Source organism: Amblyomma mixtum, chromosome 9, assembly GCF_055824585.1.
Source record: "Amblyomma mixtum isolate Tamu chromosome 9, ASM5582458v1, whole genome shotgun sequence".
NCBI lineage: Eukaryota > Metazoa > Arthropoda > Arachnida > Ixodida > Ixodidae > Amblyomma > Amblyomma mixtum.
In genome coordinates, this window is record NC_143020.1 from 103,134,923 (window position 1) to 103,157,159 (window position 22,237).

Here is a 22,237-nt window from a genome sequence, read left to right on the forward strand (position 1 = left end):
GCACGCTGGCCTACGTGCTGCGGGATGTCAGAGCCCGTTAAAGAACCCCAGGAGGTTGAAATTTCCGGAGCCCTTCGCTACAGCGTCCCTCATATATCCTGAGTCGCTTTAAACACACAAAAAACAAAAAAGGGTCAAAGGCCAAGGGTCAAGGTCAAAGGACAAGGTAGAAGCGTATAGCAACACCGTCCATAGCTCAGCCAAGGTCATTCAAGGCCGGCGGTTAGTCACGCGAAGTGCGACTTAGATACAGTCTTTGTCAAAAGTTTCGAGCCCAGGCGGTTCACTTCTAAGCTTTATATTGGGACTCCAGGAGCATTCATGGAAGTCCTACCTATTGCAGGAGGCAGTAGCAGAAATCTTCTCATGTCCAGGAAATTTGGAGCGCTAGAGATCCATTAAGAACGGCACAGTGTGGCTCAAAAGAAAACCCCCTGGGCTCCAAACTTTTGACAAAGGCTGTACCTTAGTGCAGCTTTGGCTACAAAACGAGCGTATGCCAAATCATTGCAGTCTGAGCTCTCCTTTCATAGCCGAAGCGATGTGTTCATCTAAATTTTTGCAAGTAGGTGTCACGGCGGCCACAGTTTTGAAGTCTATCTGCAGTCTCGTGGACTCACCAAATCTATTTGTTCTTCGCTTATACGCGCGTCACTGTTGCATATTGATGCGTTGAAGAGTGCGACCATGCATTGTATAAGTTCTTGTGCGTAGTATTGCGCTGTAATAACCCCTATTAACAGCAATAGGTAGGCTTGCGCGTAATATTTCTTTATAATATCTGTGCTGGTCTCCACTCTATTATTCAGAAAAGTTACTGAAGCGTACCGTTATTGTAAGTTGAGCGCAACTGGAAAAGCTGTGTATCAATTTCCCTGAATATCTGGCACCTGGGGCTCTATGGTAGATTCGGAAAAAAGCCAGATCTAGAAAATATTTCCTAAAAAATAAATTCGCCAGCGTCGCGCATGTCATTTGCAGTCCTTGGGCTCCGATTATTTTTCTAAATCAACGGAGCTGCAACGCTTGAAGCGGACTGCTATTCAAAGTCTCCCAGTCTGCTTGGACAACAGACCAACGTCAACCGCGATGTTTACTTTTTTACGATTCAGCATGTCAATGACACCAGACGTGCTCTCTAATCTGCAGACAGGATGGGTCAGCTATGCTCCAAGGAATACATCGTCATTACACACAATATCAAAAGGGAAAATAAAACGGTGCTCGACACCACTTTCCGGTGATAAGCCAGGCGAAACTTTCCATTTTCCTTCATAAAACTTTTCAAGACGAAAACACCCTTGCGCCAAGCTGTAGGACAAGAGAAAGGGGTCTCAGGCGCGCGCCGCTCCGCGTCCGAGCCGGGAGACCGTCGGGTGTGACATGAACAGCCGGATTACGACGCCATTGGACAGATGGCGCCACATACCCTGGCGGTGCTAAACAGCACTGAAACGTACCGGCCGCGTTCTCCAAACCGCCATTTCAAGCGTGGTCGTAAGTGTTCCGCAAGAGACTTCGGCACAGGTACCGTGCGGAAGCGGTGAGTTTTCAGATCTTTCTTTCACGGTTGTACTGTGGTCACCGCACCAATTCTACGACCAGCAGGCGCTGGTTACACCACGGGACATGTAAAGCGCGAATAACGGCGCTCCGTACAAAGAACCGAGAAGAGCAAGCTGCGCTGTTCATGCAGGTTGACATCTTTTCTCACGTGCGCTGTGCTCCTCAAGTGGTTATATTCACCGCAGAGGAGTTTTATGGTGTGACCTCTTTAAACCGCCATGTTAATCAGAGGACGGATTGCGCGGCTACACCTCGCGAACTCGTGTTAGTCGCGGACTCATGTTGATAGCGGACTCGTGTTAAACTGTTTGCGGCTAACTACTGTTTGCGACAAGATGGCGGCGCCCGCGGCAGCAGAAACGCCGATGTCAAGCGAGTCGTCCTCCCAGAGGCGTGTCAACTGGCCTGATGCAACAACAACGGCCTTGATACGCATCTGGGAGGACCATCTCCCTGCGCTGCGAGGCAACACGCGCAACGCGCGATACGCAGCGATCGCGGACGCGCTGAACGCCGGGCTTGCGCCGGGCGAAGGCCCATACACTGCCAAGCAAGTCAAGCAGAAGATGGACAACCTCAACAAGAAATACCGGTAAGTGCGATCTTAAACGAATAATACTCGTGCAATATCGCTTTCTTGGTGTTGTTTACTCAGTGCGACAAGCTATTGAAGAACTCTGGTGCAACTGACCTATAGCCCCCCATGTGCGGCCCGATACGATCTTGCAGATATGTTATAAAGGTCGTAAAGTTTTCGAGAGTAAGGACACATGACAGAGGCAGCAAACACGTCACTCGGCGTATAGTCGTTCTAATTTGACTTCGCTCGTGCACGCGTGCATCGAACTGCATGACAACTTCATCCTCCGTTTGTGTTATTGTCTACGATCTGCATCGCCATCAGCGTCGGTATTTCATCTTCGGTACGCGTCGGCATTGCACGCACGCGTCAGCGTTTCAGGCCTCCTGCTATGGCAATAACTGAACAGATTTATTTATTTATTTCATATAACTTTTCCGCGTTCCACTCTGCACTGCCTCACAGATACTTGAATGCCATTAGCAGAACCATAATACGACAGTTGCGGCTTCACTTTCAAAACTGCAACCGGTAGGATTAAAGCAACATCGTAAATTTAAACTGCACTAATTTCACCAGCACATGCGCCTGCTGGTTAGGCACATAATTGTGAAATATTAGTCTCGCAGTGCTGAATGCACAGTGGCCTTTAATGCACTGAAGATAACTGCTGAGACTGCGAACTGCTTGGATTGCAATCTTCAATGTCTTTTATTTAAGCAGTACAATTATTTATTCAAATGATTTCCATTTTTTCAGGCAGCTGAGACGGACAGGCACTGCTACAGGCTCACCCGGTGTGCCATGGTTGTTCTACTGGCAGCTCCACAGTTTTCTTGGGTGCCTGCCCATCAACGATGATGGGCGAGTCGAGGAAAATATGGAGGTGACTTGCTATTTGTAACATTGCCTATCAGTTCATGAAATCACGGCACAATTCCATCACTACCCATTTCTTAGTGCACTGTGTACTTCGATTTACGACAGGCTGGCCAGTGGCAAACAGTAAAGAGCACATTTGGGAGTTGTGCAGAGTAAACCACTCCCACAACCATGAGCATCGGCAAAGCAAAAATGGCACTTGCCTCTTGAAACCATGTACAGACACGGCCGCGTTTCGATGGAGGCAAAACGCAAAAGGCCCTCGTGTGCTGTGCGACGTCAGTGCGCGTTAAAGATACCCAGGTGGTCGAAATTATTTGAGCTCTCCAATATGGCACCTCTTTCCTCCTTTTTTCTTTCACTCCCTCCTTTCAGTTAAGGTGTAAACCAATATGTGCGACATTTACTGCGCCATTTCCTTTCTTCATAGACCAAAAAAAGACCCCTTCAACCTCAGTGCCATGCTGAAATGCCCACCTCACCGTGGTCGTCAATAGCTTCTGTTTTTCTCAATATGCTGTGGCAGCTGGTGAGTGCATTTCTTTAGGATGCCTTTAACCTCTCCTTTCAAATCTTAAAAGCATGCTGTTTTCTGTGTTGTGTCATGTGCAGCTGCCAGTCGTCAATGAGGCACCTGACGGTGCAGAAGTGGTGATGTCGTGGGAGGACGGGCTTCCAGAAGCAAGCAGAGAGGACCACCTGCAAAATGCTGCCAGTTCCGCCAGCTGCAGCACCACTCCTGTGGTACATGCACTGGCAATTGCAAGTGGCAGCAATGGCGGTGGAGGAAGCAGTGCGGGTACTGCTGGGACAAATGGTAGCAGACCCAAAACTCAAAAGAGTCGCCACAAAAGACCGGCAACCACTGTGCAGCAGCTGATTGCCCTCCACAAAACAGAAGCAGAGGAAGCAGTACGGGCCGAACGAAAAGCCCATAAAATGCGCAAAAAAATGGTCCGCCTTCAAGGAGAAGCGAACGACATTAACGCAAGCATGGTCAGGCTTCTAGAAAGATTCCTTGAGAGAGGAAGCAGTCAGTCAGAAAATAAAGAGTGATCACAAGTGCTTGTTGGTTCGCAGTTTGTGATGTATTCTTTTGAGGGCTTCCTGGGTGCTGCCATATATTTCACTGGACTGTCACGTGCACCTCACCCTAGCACGGCTTAAGAGGCAATGGAATCAGTTTCTGATACTCCAAAGAGGAGGCGTTTCGACAATGCAGACCGATGCAAAGGTATTTAGCAGCATGTGATGATATGAACAAAGCTCTTTTACGTCTGGAATTTTATACTGTGGTTTAAGTAGCAAATTACTGTGGGGTTGACTACCACAGCAGTGTGCAGTATACATATTGACAATGGGTGTGTGTACACTACAGAAGAATATAGGTGTGGGTGCAATGAACAAATAAGGTTGTGGCAAGAAATACTGCTGTTGCTCCTAGGGTATCGCTCCACATACCTTTCCACAGTGAACTTCCTGCTGTTGCCTATCCACTGATCATCATTTGCAAGGGGCGTTCATCTTTTTTCCAACCAAATGGGCTTTCTTTAGGGTAAGTGATAGCGTGCGGGGAGACTCTGGGGAATATTAATGATAGCAAAATAGTACTGACATGAAAATGCACAGAGAAAGTTTACTTTTGCTAAACAAACAGAAAATGCAATAGTATCTATCACACTGCACTTTCAAAAACTGTGAGTGCGAGACTAAAAGCTTTTTGAACTGGTAAAACAGGAGCATATAGGCCAGTAATACACAAATATTGCGAAGAAATACACAGCAAGCAATAGAGAGCAACAGACAATGCACAGATCATGCTACAAAATTACAAAATGAAATAGCACAATGACAGTATATCAGCAAAAAAATAGCAATATTCAACGACAATGAATACTATAAAATGTGAAACTTAAGCTATAAAAATGGGAGCGTAAACCAGCTTTTCATTATTGTGTACCAGCAAATTGTTTATTTACTGGAAGGATTGATATCTGCATGATTTAACAGGTTTGTCAGCGAAAGTAGTGTGTAGGTGAAGGACTGTTTGTCGCAAGAAGGGCTAGTGGTTGGTACAAACCGCAGCTTTTTACAGCTTAACGTGAGCCTAACTGTACAAATGATAGATTTTCATGCTTTCGAAAGAAAGTTTTGTGGGATATTAGTAAGGTATGTGAGCTCTGTGTAAACAAATTATTCTCTAGTAGTGTTCCCCTTCTCAAACTATATTTTGTCACAGGTGTAAAAGACGAGCTTAACTGTCAGCAGTATGCTTCGTCAAGTTCTTTCTTGTCCTTCCTTTGCTTTGTGCTGCATTTCATCTTTACATATGACCCACTCACCCAAACCTCTGGCTTAAAACAGTTAACCTCCGAGTATCATTCCACCTGCCTCATCCTGGCAAAGCAGTAAGCAGCCTCTGTACCAAGTAATCTCGCTACAAGGCTTTCATTTGGTTTGTAGCTAAATGGGTTTCCTTTATGGCAAGTAAGTGTTCCAGCTGAGATTAGGGGACTTAAAAGTAAAAAGTTAGTTCTGACATAAAACTGTACATGTCTGATATACGTTGCTTACAAGTAGTTCATTGCAAACATATTGCACTACACTTTCTTCAATGTCTTGTTTTTTAGCAGCAGTCATTTTAAAAGCTATGAATGTTGACACATTGAACTGGATTTATTGATGCTTGGTTACCGGAGCCTGTGTCCACGAGTTAATGCAGAAGCACATGAGAATTATTCTTATGGGGAAATAATTACGCATGTGTTGTCTGAACCATTAATAAAGGAAACAAATCTGAACTTGGAGGCAGATGAAATTCTACTGGAATAAATTTGTGCAAATGATGCCATAATGAGGCTCCTAGCATTCCTGAAATGCTAGGTAACAGCAAGGGGTATACAGTCGTGCATCAATTTTAATGGATTATTTGGTTCCCGGGCAGTACTGTTCATTAGGAGAATCATTCGCAACAATAAATCATGACGAAGCAACACAACAACAAAAATCTCCCTATCAATGGTACATAATAGTTGACGTGCGCAGCATAAAACTTTCACACTGTGTTTTACCGGTGGCCAAACTAAAAATACAGGACTACAAACATATTGTTGCAGACATGGTGTTACAAGGGGTTAATTCCAATGGCACAATGACTATGTATCCCAGATAGTCCCTCCATCCCCTGCTGCACAATACACACACGCACTCTGTCGATACTGGTTGCACTAATATTTGTCACCGTAACTGCTTGAGGAAAGAGGGAACCATTACAGCAACTCAAAGGAAGGACAAAATGACCACCATGCAATAAGGCTCTATTTTAGAATGAGAGTGAGCAGACTCTCATGCAGTGTCCGAGATTTGGAAAAAAAAAATAGACAGTACATGCTTGACAATAGAGTTTTCCACATATTGGTGTTAATGTAATCATGAACAGGTTAAAGCACTGTCTTGCCCACCACGAAGATGTACACTTCATGGCATATGCAGGCAATGTCATCATCTGAATAGAAGTATGCAAGCGCATATATACCCACCAAAGTATCACATCCCTTCATGAAGCTTAAGATTTATTTGAGGAAAAGCTCATTACCACAGGCATGCATATGTCTCCAGAATAAAATTAAATACAACACAATCAAAGAGACACCTACAAAGAGATGCAAATGGCAGCTCAGCACGAGAGACAAGCGGTTGAAATGGTTAAAAGAAAGGTAGGTTGGTATTCTTGGAATTCCTGTGAGAAGAGAGCAGTGGCAGAATGGGTGCAGTAGTAGAAACTCAAGCCTCTAAATGAAGTCCTCATAAATGGCACCAGCTATACCAACAATGCATCAGCTTTGCTGCAGTGAAAGCAAAGCAACCTCGGGCAAAACGCCTTCTGTGCCAACCTACAGTTGCCATTTCCTCTCATTCTCATTATATACACAGAGCTAGCTCCTGTTACATCGTGCCATCTCTCTGGCAGCTACGCAGCTGAACCACCTATTAATTCATCATAACAAAACTGAACCTCAATTAGCCCAAGGTTTTAGTTGCTCAATACACTGAGTCATCTATTAGTAAAAAAGGCAAGGAACACGGATCATGCAAGATGTTTCAGTTGCCTGAAAGATGCTTTGCCAGAGCATTCCGTATAGCTACCCCTGACGGCTCTACTCGGCTACTTGTGCACACTGGCTGAGGACGCCTCTCATCTGCACTTTGCACTGCACCAAACCAGCCTGCATCACACTGATCATTGAGCTTCTCACAGATATTGTACAGCACACAAGCAGCGCGGATCACAGTGTTCACATTGTGTATGTTGCACTCCAGACGCTTCAGAAAAAATTGTGAAGCGTGCTTTCACACGCCCAAACGCATTTTCGACCACACGTCTGGCACTCGACATATGAAAATAATCACACACTGAAGAGCACAGGACACGATATCGCACACTCGTGTCACGAAAGTGAGGAGGCAATGAAGCGCCGCACTTGACTGCACTAACGACGCACAAGCGTTGCGAACACAGTCAAAAATGAGACACAACGGAACGAGCATTTCTTCCTCCATGGGAACGAGCGATATGGCGGCTCCCGTTGGGACAGTAGTGGCTAGATATGGCTATTATGTTGACTGTAAAGTCAACTATGATCATTGTGTGTAGACTCCTTTCCAGCTTTACACTAAGGTCCGCCACATGCGCAGGAAAAAAACTGCCCCGCAGATAGAAGAACGAGAAACAACCGTTTTTTCGATCATATAATCTTTTTAAAGTAATCTTGATTGATAATACACCGCTTTAGGTGAAATCATAAATTCACAAAGGTGGTAATCACATGACGGTTTCCGTCACTCTAACCGACATGCCCAAATTGCGTGTAAGCACGGGTAACTGTGGTTTGCGTTAACTATGGTTAAGCCCTCTAACAGCAGTTAAGCTTAACTATAGTTAGGCTGCCCGTGTAAAGAGCTACAGTAAAGCTACAGTGAACTAGAAGTGTGTTGCTAAAGGCGTAGTGCATGAATACTAGTGCAGGCGCTTTGAGCAATGTGCACATGCGAGAGCACTCCGTGTTTCTGCCACAACGTTGTTGCCAAGACCAATGAACCCATTGAACGCCGGCTGTCTAAATTAGTGGCATTTAAGTAAATCAAATGGTGCAGTAATTGTTTCATTTCTCGGTGGCCGCTTTTCTGCCGGAACGCCTGCCTGCCACGGGTTTCTGATAACGGCAGGTTTTCGCACAATGAGCCAAGTAGTGCTCTCTCATTAGTATACGTCAAAACAGCACAGGAAAACAGTAGCGCTGTGCAGCGCAGCGTTGTAGTATAGTGCTTATTGGGTAACTATATAGGATACAAGCATTGAAAAAAAAAAGAACAGTAGTTTGTAACAGTGAATCAAACAAGCCAGATGTGTCAAATTTATTCTGCTTTTTATTTCTTCTAATGATTAGCTTCATGTTTATAGGCAAGGAGATTTTTGTCTTGGAGGAATTCTGCTCTGTGGTCTCGAATGTGGGTGTAGCCTTACTGCCTGGGACTTGAATTTGTTGCGGATGTAGGAGCCCAAGAGTTGGGAGGATTGTATCAGACTATAATGCTTATGCAGTCCTCGCTTGCTGGTTTTAATATCGTTTTTTTTCTGTATTATGAAAGCAGAGTCTGGCAACTGTGAAATGAAACTGGCACGGACATCCGCCTACATTTAGAGAGAGATAGATGAAGGAGAGGCAGGGATGTTAACCACAAAGGTGTTCCGGTCGGCTACCGTGCACTGAGAAAGCGCTTTGCTTCCACCTTGCGGCGTGAATTTTTGAAACTGATTTTCATTGAGACGGCAGCGCAGTTCGTTTATCGTCGAGTACCCGAAATCGTAGTGGTCTGATGCTAACGCATTCGCTACGACTAAAGGCATTAGACGGTAGCGAAATGCGAGGTTGCGCTGTCGTACTTTAGACAAGCAGTTCACGAAGCGTTTTAAAAACTGAAGATCATTTGAAGGAAAGCTTGTAGATGACAGACAGGAAGGTGTTTTCCTAAGAGCTGTACATGTCATACAACCTAACCTAACCTAACAATGCCGCTGCCGTGTGAGTTGTGCGGTTATGTCTTGGTAGTTCACCCTCTCCCAGCTATTTTTCTCTTTCCCCACACAGTGGCTATAGGCCGTCCTATTCTCCATAAACTTGATGATGTGCGCTGCGCTATTTTGCTGTTGTGCTATTTTTTCCCTGTGCTCATGTGTAGTCATGCTCTTTTTCCCGTGTTCTGTTTTGTCGCTGTGCTGTTATTTCCCTGTGTTGTTTTGTTGCCGTGCGGTTTTCTGCGTGCTGTTTTCGATTTGTGCTGTTTGGACGCGTGCTATTTTGAGGTTGCTGTTTTTTTTTTTTGAGTCCTCACCCCAAGAATGGACGACCCTCTGTATTGCACGACGTGCACCTGCGTGCTTTGCTATTTCGGTGTGCACCAATTTTCGTGGCAACTAGCACCGTGCCCCTTCCACACCGTCTCACCGTCTTTGTAAATATAGACTGGGCTCGATTTGAATATCATCACTTCACTTCATGTCAGCACTTCAGAGGGTTCAGCTTAAGTTAAGAACAACGCAGCGAGCTATGGAAAGGAAAATGATACGTGTAACGTTAAGAGATCGGAAGAGGGCGGAGTGGGTGAGGGAACAAACGCGGGTTAATGACATCTTAGTTGAAATCAAGAAGAAGAAATGGGCATGGGCAGGGCACGTAATGCGAAAGCAAGATAACCGTTGGTCCTTAAGGGTAATGGAGTGGATTCCAAGAGAAAGAAAACGTAGCAGGGGACGGCAGAAAGTTAGATGGGCGGATGAGATTAAGAAGTTTGCGGGGATACAGTGGCGGCAGCTGGCATAGGACAGGGTTAATTGGAGAGACATGGGAGAGGCCTTTGCCCTGCAGTGGGTGTAGTCAGGCTGATGATGATGATGATGACTTCAGGCTTAAGTCATGCCAAATGATACTGACGAGGCTTACTTTCGCTCGAAAACTGGAAGGGATACGTGAGCTTAACTAGCTGAAGGATACCTCTCTCCTGCATCGTCATTTTCAGAGCGTTAGGGATAATACTCCGATCACTCAAGGTCGCGTTAGTATAAACACAGGGTCATTCAAGTACTACCGGTGGATGGTACCAGTGACCACCTAATTGCCTTGATCGAATGATTCACCGCGTTACGGAGCACAGGATTACTAGTTGAATTAAAGTGTAGCCTAAATCAGGGTTTCACACCGACGACCTTTGGTTCCCCAATCCGTCACTTCTTGAAGCTTCAGACGTCCATTCACGTAGGACTGTCGACGTGGTGTCAAACGATTTGTCTTCTTGAGCTGTATATGTGTGCATAAAAAAATGGATATTCAGACGTAACGAATATTGTGTACCGGGTATAGCGAATATGGCTAATGACTCAATATTCATTCGATATTGCTAACACCCGATACCCATAAGCTGCCTCAGCGTATTGCTCTTTTATTGCAGATTAAGCGCCCGTCACGCCAAGAAAAATGTATTCGTTTAGTTTGGACGAAGCCAACCCGATAAACTTCAAATCATGCTGCACTGTACACTAGCGCAGCCGGCAGTGTCTTGACCCGCTGGTAAGCTCGCCGGAAGTAGGGGGGGGGGGGGGGGGGCATCGTTGGCAGCGATCCCGTCAAAAGAAAAATACGCCGTAGCATCTTGGTGCCCTCAAAATGTATGTGCTGTGGACTGGGCTGACAGAGGCACAAAACTGAGGAACGAGCGAGATGTAACGCTCTAAAAGAGACTTGCTTAATCATTTTTGTACCTATACGTCAAGACAATTTCGTTCTAAGCTATCCTCACGAAACCTTCTAAAATTAGGAAATAAGAACGGAACCAAAAAAAAATTATATCTCCACAACAGTGTGCCTTTATTTTTTCCCCTTGTTTTTTTGTCCCTTGACCGCTCTTCCTTTCTCTTCTGACCAGCGTTTCTTTTTTTGACCTCTTTCAGTCATCTGCTCCCAGCAGCTTCCCTCTATTTTCTCTCCCTACTTCTTCCCTTCTTTCTCCCATCGCCCGCTCCCCTCTGTTCGTTATCTCTATCTCCTGGCCGCTTCGATCAGTGACCTCGGACGGGCTTCATCCACTCGACGGCCCAGGGTGTGCTCCGTATAGCCGCTCAGGCCATGAAAGGTTCATATTCTCAGTTTTACATGTTCTCCTCTATGCATGTCTGTGAACCTGTCTGCTTACGTACGTATATCTTGGCACCAGATTTCTGCGTCTTCGCAGCCATGGAGCGAATTGAACGTTTCGGAGACCCACACGCCCTCCTGGACGTGGAGGACCACGTCGTCCTGAAGCTGGAGACGCCGTGGCCACGGGACGCTCCGCTTCCTCGAGGATGTTCCTTGGGGGACGACAGCGGCTCCCTGCTGGTGACCAACCGCCAGTCCCTGGTTGCTGCAAGGAGAATTCTGCGTCGCACCAGGATATCGGGGGCTCTCTTCGCCGGCTGCATCGCCTTCAACAGCTCGGACTTTTTCGAGACCGTCGCGAGAGACATCCTCAGAGATGCTGAGGAGGTGTGCATTATCCATAACAGGGACAAGGTCTGGAAACTAGTTAGAATGTTCCCGAATGTCAAGGTTCTCGCCCTACCTCACGACTTTGCCACGCACGTCGTGGAGTTTGACGAGCCTTGCAGGGACCATCGGGCACCGCTGGTCGAGTCCTCGCAGTTGAGACAACTGGTGGGAGGCATCGAGGGTGTGGACGACGAGTGTCTTATTCTGTCTCTGGAAACAGTTCGAGCAATCCTGCTGACTTGTCCCCTGGTATGTCCCATTGTCGTTGCTGTGTGCATGATCTTGACACTGGTCGAAATCGATTAACTGTGGTGGTACTCGGCAAAGTAACATTGGTAATGGATAGCTAAAGGGCGGAGGAGCACGCCAAGTCTAGTTGCAATTAAAACACATAGCTTAAAATGTGGATATTAGGCATAGAATGCCTTGCTGCATCTAGAAGAAATGGGTCAAACATATGGATATTCAGCATTGCATGACTTGCGTTGTAAAATCTCAAGTTTCTGCAAAATTTCGTTGCTCATGGGCCCGTGAACTGTGCGATGTCAGTGCGCGTTAAAAACCACAGGTGGTCTAAATTTCCAGTGCTCTTCGCTACGGCGGCCCTCATAGCGTGAGTTGCTTTGAGACTTTAAACCCCCAATAAAACAGACAAACAAGTGCTGCCGATAGTGGGCAAATGTTCTGAAAACACTGCAGTATCTCTAGGACTCGCGCTTCACAACGGTATGTGAAAAATTGCTGTGTTTTCACATCTTGAGTAGCAGCTTCGTGTGGACTTGGATGGGGGGAGATTGTGAAACTTTCAACGGACCAAACCTGAACTAGTGTCTCCTTATGCAGCCTCTATCGAAATGCGCTTGGTCCTCCCATGTAGCGACTGGCGTAGACAGAGATGCCATCCGCAAAATCTTTGGGAACACTGCGGCGACCCGCATTGGAGCAATACGAAAGCAAAACGTCCACATACCATATCGACGTCCGTGGCTGTTCTGACGTCCGTGTACTATATCGGGGTCCATGACTATTTTGACGTATAAGTGTATTTTTCGCACTTAATTAACTAAATACATCCTATCAACCAATTTTTCCCCACAGCAACATTTTATCACACACTGTATGTCACAATCACACATTTATCTTCAGAGAACGACGCAGTCGTGAGTACAAAATTGCGGACATGTTTTGCTGACGCAACAGCCATGTAATGCGCTCACATTAATAAAATGGCGATAAAGCGGGCAGATCTTTGTTTGTCAGCGTATGGTCTATGGAAACTATCCTTTTTCTGTGGAGCTTTATTTCTTAAGCCGAACTAGCTCGCCTTTAGATATGTACCTCTGCACTCACGTCCACCGATGTTGGACAGCAGATGGTTGCCCGAAAAGAGCTAACAGTAAGGGACTTTCCTACGCCTCGCAATTTGCACTTGTCTCTGCGAACTTGCTACTAAAGCAACTTCAAGACTACCCTTGACACTCTAGCTTATCTCTGTGAAATTTTCACTGAAGCAAATCCGAGTTGCCTGAATTTCTGCGATGCGTCATTCTGGTTAATGTATAGGGTAATGCACATGTTTCAGTTCGTCATACCATTTACAATGCCTCTGTGATGGTTTTCTTAATACCGGGCACCTTGAAGCAGTCTGTCCGTTATTATCTCATGGGCATAAAAAAGAAACGGTTATGTGAATGTAAAACAATTTAGTGGCGATCAGTCTGAATGATGAGGAACAATTGTGATGAGTTTTTCTCTCACTCGTCAGTCTGTTCTAATTCTCATTCTAGTTCAAGTCTGGTTTCTTTGTTTTTCGTTCACTAATCTATTCTAATTTTGATCTAATCCAACTTTTATTCGTTTCTTATTCCAGATATAATGTAATCGCTTCTTTTGTTCATTTTGGCTTAGTCACTGGTAGTCAGATCCGTTTCTGCTGAGAGTCATTCTTAGTCTGGCTTCTCCCTGCTCTCCTCTACAAGCGAAGAGGGGGATTACCTTCTCTCCACCTGCCAACCGTGACAAGTGGAGCGAGAGAGAAATCCTGCTAAGCACCACCTGGTTCCTGCCATGGTTTACAGGTGAAGGCTCCACACAGACACCGATGCCGGACAGTTTTCGCCTCCATCGCCTTCCTAATCGCGCGCCGCAAAGCATCGCAGGAGCAGACAAAATCCCAGCAATGTCATCACTAGCTGTCCCCAATGTGGTGGCAGTATTCCTCAATGTGTTCACCAAAATTTTGAGCAACCGTTTGTCTTACAGCATTCTGCGTGGTGTCACAGCATATATATTTGCGTATAGCTTACATGTTTTAGTCAAATTGGAGGCTAGCTTGCAACTGGTGTTCGGTCCAGTGACTTCAATTGCATGCTTTCTGAGACTACATTTTCTATTATGGTGTGGTTAAGGTGTCCACCCAGATGTTGAGATGTGTAGTTGGGGGCGAACTTGCACCAGCCGTGGTGGCTCAGTGGCTAGTGCGCTTGGCTCCTGATCTGGAGCACCAGGGTTCTAACCCGACCACGGCGGCAGCGTTTCGATGGAGGCGAAACGCGAAAGGCGCCCGTGTGCTGTATGATGTCAGCGCACGTTAAAGGACACCAGGCGGTCGAAAGTATTCCGGAGCTCTCCACTATGGCACCCCTCTCTTCCTTTCTTCTCTCGCACCTCCTTTGTCACTTCCCTTATGGAGCGGGTCAGGTGTCCACCGAGATGTGAGACAAACACTGCGCCATTTCCTTTCTCAAAATCCAATGTTCGATTTGGTTTGGGTTATGGAGTTTAACGTCCCAAAGCGACTCAGGCTGTGAGAGATGCCATAGTGAAAGGCTCCGGAAGTTTCGACCATGTGGGGTTCTTTTACGTGCACTGACATTGCACAGTGCACGGGCCTCTAGAATTTCGACTCCATCGAAATTCGACCGCCGCGGCCAGGATCGAACCTGTGTCTTTCGGGTCAGCAGCCGAGCATGATAACCACTGAGCCACCGTGGTGGCTGGGTGGTTCAATTTCTAACTTGTGACAGGTGTTTAGACTGATGACATCTGCACATTCAGTTGCATGCTTTAAGGTTCATTTGAGGTGTACACCAAGATGGAGATGTCGAGATTTGAGCGCTTCTGCGCCCTTTCCTTTCCTGAAAAGACATGCTTTCGCATTCCTCCACGGAAGCAGACTTAAGTGCCCTCAGAATTGTCTTCTTTTCTGATTTGCATAACAATCCCCACTCCTGATCCCTAACCTACATCTGCCCAGTTGTGCCGCATTGACTCCATCCACATCCTGGAGGCTTCCGTGAATCAGGGATGCCCAGCCGTGCCTGCCGTGCGGTCGGAAATGAGAGGTTTCACCCATCTCACTCTGTACACTTCGGCGAACTCTTACCGCTGTGGGCATGCAGCCATGGCGACTGTGGAAGACGTCCGTTGTGCAGCAAGGACCTACAGTCACGTGGAACACTTGGCGGTACGTGCATCCCATCTTCACACATGGTGGTGTACAGCCTTTAGCCCCGGTTTTAATGGTGCGCCCCCTCTTTGCAGGTGGTCATCACATCCCAGGAAGCACTGTTTGCCGTCTCATCTTTCCGAAACCTTCGCAGTCTATCGGTGAAGCTGGGACCTCCACTCTTCCTCACTGATGTCAGTTCAACCCTTCAGCAGGTCTTGGAGACACGGCCTCTGCTGGAGAAACTATCCTTGAAGTTCTTCTCTGGCCTGCGGCTCCCTGCCATACCAAGGCTTTGTCCACAGCTCAAGAGCCTAAGCTTAGTGGAATGCGAAGGACCCATGGACGAAGTCGCGTTGGGACTCGATGCTTTCCCCCGCCTCGAAGTCGTCAAGTTAAGCATGCGACTGTCAGTGCCGTGTTTCCAGTCACTGTTGGTGGCCACCAGCGGTAGGCTGCGCCAGTTGCACCTGCTCAGTGAAGGGGGTGCCTCATATTTCCTGAAGTTCTGCAAGCTTCACGGTAGCCGCATCTCGTTTCCGCGTCTCCAAGAACTGACTCTGGGCACGGATCTGACGGTGCGGAAGTTGGGGCTGGAGCCCGAGGACTTGCACTACGTGATGAGTGCCTTGCCCGCGCTGCGCCGCCTGGTGACGGACAGCTATGACGTGAGGCTCTTCTTCGAGAACTACAGCGTTCCGCGCGACCGTGTCTCTCTGTCGTGGTGTACGTGCGTTCACTGCGCGGCACATGACAAGACCTTCTGCGAGCGCGCAGCCTCTGCGCTATTTCCTCTCAGTGTTTTGTAGCTCGAAGGATTTGCTAAAGGAGTATCTAGTGTTGCCTGTTTTTCCTCTTTGTAATGATGCGCAAGAGAAATGCGCTATTCGCCTGCGAATTGTACGTATATAATAAAACTTTAACGAGGCACTCACGACACCGTACGTGCATCAATGTAAAAACATTCATGCAGTCATTGCGGGCGGGTGTGACGTCACCACTCCTACCGAAAGTCGGCAGTCAGTTTCGGTACAGTGAACTAGAATCATCGGTGGCTTCTTCCGGGTTCTGTTGTATTATGGATTGGATTGTGGATTTTTCTGGATTGGATTATAGGCTTTGGATGTGGATTGGCCAGTATTTCGATAGTTATGGACTCTTTAGCCAGTTAGCGAGTGTATGGATTTTTATGTGGCTAGTGTTGGATTGGCTGTGGATCTCTTATGGGACAAACGCCACTGAGCTATGAGCCAAGAAATGCTTTGGCACTAATATATCATTGAATTTCTTCTCTCACTCGGCCTTCGTCAAGAGCTGCAGTGACAATTGAAAAAGCAACAATATTATAGCACTTCACCGTGGCTCATACGACCTATGCTTTGATATCACATCTTTCTTTTTTTCATACTGGGAGCATCAGGAGAGAATATATTCCATCAGAAATTATTTGATAGTTGTAAGCGAATACTACTGGGTAATCCAAACGTACTGTCTTGAACATCATTATAAGCTATAGAAACGCAACCAGAATTTAGTGTATGTACCGCTTTAAGGTTTCATAGATGTCTGGTCGGCGTTGAAAATCGGCTTCTTCACTTGTGGAAAAGGCGTGTTCAAATTCAAACTCATTTCTGAAACAGGAAAGAAAAGCAAGAAAGAAACGGAATTTTTTACTATTAGAAAAGGAATGGGGGCAGTCACTGCATCCAAGTGGATTTCATTTTTCGGCTGTCTAAAAACAGGACGAAATGCATGAGAAACAGGTGCAAGTATACGGTGTGACATCTCCAACTTTATTTCTTATGGGACACGCTTATATCATGCTCACCATTCTCACACCACAAAACAACAGCAAGTGTGCCTCAAAGGAAGAAACTGCCTTTAGACGGTGAGTCCCAGTATGAAAAGGGGCTTGTTTTAAACTTCATTGCTGATGCAGTGTTTGACATTTTAAGTTTTCCGCTCCAATAGCCAGAGATGGTTGAGTGGATCAGAAGGAGAACGTTTTAATTTCGAAGCGAAAGCTTCACTTTCAAGGTTTCATGATTGCTTGGTTTCAGTCTAGGATTATATTTTTGCTTTGAAAACCACTACAGCGTGCATCGTTGAACGATTGGCGAGCACTCCTCATTGTCGTTGCCAGGTTATAGGTGCGTTCATGGTCTGACGTGCTGCGTGCTGGCAAGCGTCGTCCGAGGTCAGTCACGCTACGTCAGACGAAATGCGAACCTCTCGATACTTAGGCGCCACGCGGCTCTCTTCGGAACGATCGCAGACGCGGGCCGTCTGCATTCCGTTCGCGCCTTTTTAAGGCGAAAGCCTTTAATGGCTCATAGTGTCTGTTATAGTCGGATACAACTTAAGTCTGCAGTGAAGCTCCGCCCACATTCAGCCTCTGCGCACAGAATTCCTCCACGACAAAAAAGTAGTCCGCTGCTTAAAGGTTTCTTGTTATCCAAGCAAGCAGCTTGTCACAAGAAAAAAAATTTGAGCTCTAGAATTTTGATACGTGGGTTGTTTTATATAGTCAAACATTAAAAAGCTGATTTAGTTTATTGCTGCAACTGCCCTGCGGAGTAATACAAGACGCCGCGGACCGCGGCCCAGTGTTAGCAACTGCTGTTTTTTTAAGTTGTATCCTACTATAGCAGAGGGTGTCTCACCTTTGGTAGCGTGTTCACTCGGGAACTAAAAAAGATAGGAGAAAACGAACGGTTGCTTGAGATAGAGGAGGAAAAAAATGAACCTGGAAGCCAAGTTTGATGACTGCAGATTATATAGTTAATTAATTATTGGCAAAAATGTCGAAATTGCTTCGAAATAGTGCGGACGTCGATATAGCCACGGGAACGGTGACACGTCACATCCTCCGGGAATCGTCAGGGCAATGAAAATTGTCACAGAATGGTCTGAAAAAACATCGGATTTGTGTCAAATTAGAAGGAAAAATGTGTAATTAAGCGTAATTAACACTTAAGATCCCCGAAAGATGTATCGATATAGCCACGGGAACGGTGTGACGCCACATCCACCGGAAGTCGTCACGGCATAGTGTCCACGGCTTTCGCCTCTCAACACTTTAGTTGCCAAAGTGTCTTCGGAATTTTTCTTCGCACTCTCATCCGTTTGGCTGTATCCACGGCATCGGGCATCGTGGGAGATGCACCATATGCCCTGCTGCCGTACTTAATGCGCACTTACCACAGCATACAACTGAAGGACACAGAAAGGGTGTTTAAATATATAGGCTGTCAAGGGCACTCAGTTGCGTTGAACCGGCAATGGCAGCCGCTCAGCTTCAGATGCCGTGAGAATTCGAGACGCCATTGCAGAGTACTTCATGTCCCCAAAGGGTTAATTGCCATGGAAACTCAGGCTTGTCAGGAGATGCTAATGCACAAAATGAAGTTGCCCCTCCGTCTGAAAAGTGCGTTTATTTCCATGCAAAGCAAGACAAAATGCACACGTCAGCTCGAAATGTGAAACTTTATTCAGCAATCTCGTGATCACTTAGTTCAGGATCACTCAGTTCACGATCATAACACGTACGTTGCAATGGTTCTTGTAACATTTGTTCTTGTAGCATTCTCAAACTACAAATGGAACGAGGAAAAAAAATTCTATCAAACATTACAGTGCATGCAGCGAGTGGTATGCTTTGACCGGGAAACGTAAGCACAAATGAAGCCGAAAGCAGCAGTCGTAAACAGCTCACCCGTGTAGAGACCGCTGCTCTGCCGTATCTGCTCCCAGGCGTTCTCATTGCGCTGTTGGTCCCTGAAATCGGGTCGGTTGGCGTCACACACACGGGGGTGTCGTTTTACGGCTTCCATAAACCTCTCCGTCAGGCTATCCAAAGCAAGTTCAACGTCTGAGTCGCCGGCGCCACTCATGTTTCTCGCTCAGGCGTCCCTGCGCGATGCATTGTGGGTCGACGCAGTGGGCGGCGCGCGAGTCGAGCTGGAGCCAAATCTGCGCCGGGTTCGTCGGGGCGCGCTGGCAGCCGCCGGTTAACGCAGCGTGTGCTAGCGCGCTCGTTCGTCGGACTATATTCGCGCTTATGGTAGGGCGAGAGCGAATTGATCAATAACTCGATGATCAATTCGTTTTCGCCCTACCATAAGTTTGCCGTCCCGGTTAGCTCAATTGGTAGAGCGACTGCTCCGGTGAAGCGGTGGTCCCGGGTTCGAACCCCGGACCAGGACGCATTTTTCTTTAACTGCGAAGTTTCTGAGAAAGCTGTATAGCTTTCCTTTGTAGCCGTATGGCTGCGCTTGGGTGGACGTCAATGAGTAATTACTCCCTTATTACGAGGTAACGTCAAACGAATGGTTGCAATCGAAAGAGGATGACGTGAGGATGCTGTGCAAAAACAATTATGTCGATAGGATGATCAGTTGATTAATTAGAGCCGTAAAAGTTCAAGAAGTGGACGGGTCCAAAGCAAAAGTGGCGCCAAATTTGAAGATGCCGGAAGTGTGGGGCCCCGTGACCGGAAGTGTGGGCGGAGCCACCGCGTGGCGCCAAATTTGAAACTCCGGAATGCATACTTCGATGAAACGAGGGAAAATGTGCAGTTAATCGAAATCCAATAATTAATGATTACAGAAAGTGTCGAGTGAATTAAGGTGTATTAATTGTGAATAAAGGTGACTTAATTATGAATTAATGTGATTCAAATGTGAAGTAATTGTACATTAAGGTGAATTACGGCGAATTAAAACGAATTAATTGAATGACTTAACAAAAAAATGGCTGAGGCTTAACTTGGTTAAGCCTGGAGAATGCGAAGCATCATCGTGTCTTGTAATTTGGAGGCGCACAACCACAGCGACGTCGCGAGGTGGGCCCCCGTTTCTCCACTGTCGTGACGTCATCGTGTCACGTGGTGTGACGTCATGTATCACGTGATTTGGAGGCGCACAACCACAGCGACGGCGCGAGGTAGGCCCCCGTTTCTCCACTGTCGTGACGTCATCGTGTCACGTGGTGTGACGTCATGTATCACGTGATTTGGAGGCGCACAACCACAGCGACGGCGAGAGGTGGGCCCCCGTTTCTCCACTGCCGTGATGTCATCGTGTCAGTGGCCTGCGGCTCCCTGCCATAGCAAGGCTTTGTCCACATCTCAAGAGCCTAATCCTAGTGGATTGCGAAGGACCCATGGACGAAGTCGCGTTGGGACTCGATGCTTTCCCCAGCCTCGAAGTCGTCAAGTTAGGCATGGGACTGTCAGGGCTGTGCTTCGAGTCACTGTTGGTGTCCACCAGCGGTAGGCTGCGCCAGTTGCACCTGCTCAGTGAAGGGGGTGCCTCATATTTCCTGAAGCTCTGCATGCTTCACCGTGGGCGCATCTCGTTTCCGCGTCTCCAAGAACTGACTCTGAGTACGGATCTGACGGTGCGCAAGTTGGGACTGGAGCCCGAAGACTTGCACGACGTGATGAGGGCCTTGCCCGCGCTCCGCCGCCTGGTGACGGACAGCTACGAAGTGAGGCTCTTCTTCGAGAACTACAGCGTTCCGCGCGACCGTGTCTCTCTATCGTGGTGTACGTGCGTTCATTGCGCGGCACATGACAAGCTCTTCTACCACCGCAGAGCCGTGGAGAACCTATTTTCTTCAGTGCTTCGTAGCACGAACACTGAAGGCAGGGTTTCCTAAAGCAGTATCTATTGTCTGTTTTTCCTCTTTGTAATGATGCGCAAGAGACTCGCGCTATTCGCCTGCGAATTGTACGTATATAATAAAACTTTAGCGAAGCACTCACGACACTGTGCGTGCATCAATTCAAAAACATTCATGCAGTTATGGCGCGCGGGTGTGACGTCACCACTCCTACCGAAAGTCGGCAGTCAGTTTCGGTACAGTGAACTTGAATCAGCGGTGGCTCGTGTTGACTTGCTATGGCTTGTTGCGGATACTGTTGTATTATGGATTTGATTGTGGATATTTCTAGATTGGATTATAGACTTTGGATGTGGATTGGCCAGTATTTCGATAGTTATGGACTCTTTTGGCCAGTTAGCGAGTGTATCGATTTTTATGCGGCTAGTGTTGTATTGGCTATGGATCTGTCTTGTCGGACGAACGCCACTGAGCTATGAGCCATGAAATGCTTTCGCAGTAATATATCATTGAATTTCTTCTCTCACTCGGCCTTCGTCAAGAGCTGCAGTGACAATTGAAAAAGCAACAATATTATAGCACTTCACCGTGGCTCATACGACCTATGCTTTGATATCACATCTTTCTTTTTTTCCTACCGGGAGCGTCACGAGAATAAATTCAATCAAAAATTATTTGATAGTCGTAAGCGAATGCTACTGGGGCAATGCAAACATACTAATATCTTAAACTTCATTATAAGCTATAGAGACGCAACCAGAATTTAGTGTATGTACCGCTTTATGGTTTCATAGATGTCTAGTCGGCGTTGAAAATCGGCTTCTTCACTTGTGGAAAAGGCGTGTTCAAATTCAAACTCATTTCTGAAACAGGAAAGAAAGGCAAGAAAGAAACAACTTTTTTTCTTATTATAAAAGGAATGGGGGCAGTCACTGTATCGAAGTGGATTTCATTTTTCGACTGTCTAAAATCAGGACGAAATGCATGAGAAACAGGTGCAAGTATACGGTGTGACATCTCCAACTTTATTTCTTATGGGACACGCTTATATCATGCTCACCATTCTCACACCACAAAACAACAGCAAGTGTGCCTCAAAGGAAGAAACTGCCTTTAGACGGTGAGTCCCAGTATGAAAAGGGGCTTGTTTTAAACTTCATTGCTGATGCAGTGTTTGACATTTTAAGTTTTCCGCTCCAATAGCCAGAGATTGAGTGGATCAGAAGGAGAACGTTTTAGTTTCGAAGCGAAAGCTTCACTTTCAAGGTTTCATGATTGCTTGGTTTCAGTCTAGGATTATATTTTTGCTTTGATAACCACTACAGCGTGCATCGGAGAACAATTGGAGAGCAGTCGGCATCGTCGGTGCCAGGTTACAGGCGCGTTTATAGTCTGACGTGCTCGGCGCGCTGGCAAGCGTCGCTCGCGGTCAATCGCGCTATGCCGGTTTCGCTACGCCGCACGAAATGCGAACCCCTTGATACTTCGGCGCTGCGCGCCGTCGGCGGCTCTCTTCGGAGCATGCGCAGAACGATCGCTGTCGCGCGGGCCGTC

At 46.8% G+C, this 22,237-nt stretch overlaps 3 protein-coding genes across 11 annotated transcripts in view; all 3 read left to right on the forward strand.

Moving 5' to 3' along the window:
• Window positions 1-15,992, forward strand: part of LOC149330432 (uncharacterized) — a 25,211-nt gene extending 9,219 nt beyond the window's left edge. The window contains exons 1-4 of one of the 9 annotated variants that reach the window (XM_089560981.1): window positions 1,469-1,543; window positions 11,297-11,859; window positions 14,867-15,076; window positions 15,154-15,992. In XM_089560981.1, coding sequence (XP_089417107.1) covers window positions 11,317-11,859; window positions 14,867-15,076; window positions 15,154-15,867 — 1,467 coding nt within the window. In that variant the 5' untranslated portion in view covers window positions 1,469-1,543; window positions 11,297-11,316 and the 3' untranslated portion in view covers window positions 15,868-15,992. Of the gene's footprint in view, window positions 1-1,468; window positions 1,544-4,080; window positions 10,654-10,681; window positions 11,860-14,866; window positions 15,077-15,153 lie in introns of those variants that run through there. The other 8 variants (XM_089560976.1, XM_089560983.1, XM_089560977.1 and 5 more) reach the window with 8 other exon arrangements.
• On the forward strand, window positions 1,556-3,769 carry LOC149330433 (uncharacterized). Its single transcript, XM_089560987.1, has 3 exons — window positions 1,556-2,158; window positions 2,906-3,032; window positions 3,459-3,769. Exons 1-3 carry the CDS (start codon window positions 1,902-1,904, stop codon window positions 3,573-3,575), a joined length of 501 nt encoding a protein of 166 aa, XP_089417113.1. The 5' UTR covers window positions 1,556-1,901; the 3' UTR covers window positions 3,576-3,769.
• Window positions 15,993-19,892: 3,900 nt separating the features above from the next.
• On the forward strand, window positions 19,893-21,882 carry LOC149330434 (uncharacterized). Its single transcript, XM_089560988.1, has one exon. It carries the CDS (start codon window positions 20,222-20,224, stop codon window positions 20,717-20,719), a length of 498 nt encoding a protein of 165 aa, XP_089417114.1. The 5' UTR covers window positions 19,893-20,221; the 3' UTR covers window positions 20,720-21,882.
• Window positions 21,883-22,237: the final 355 nt, after the last annotated feature.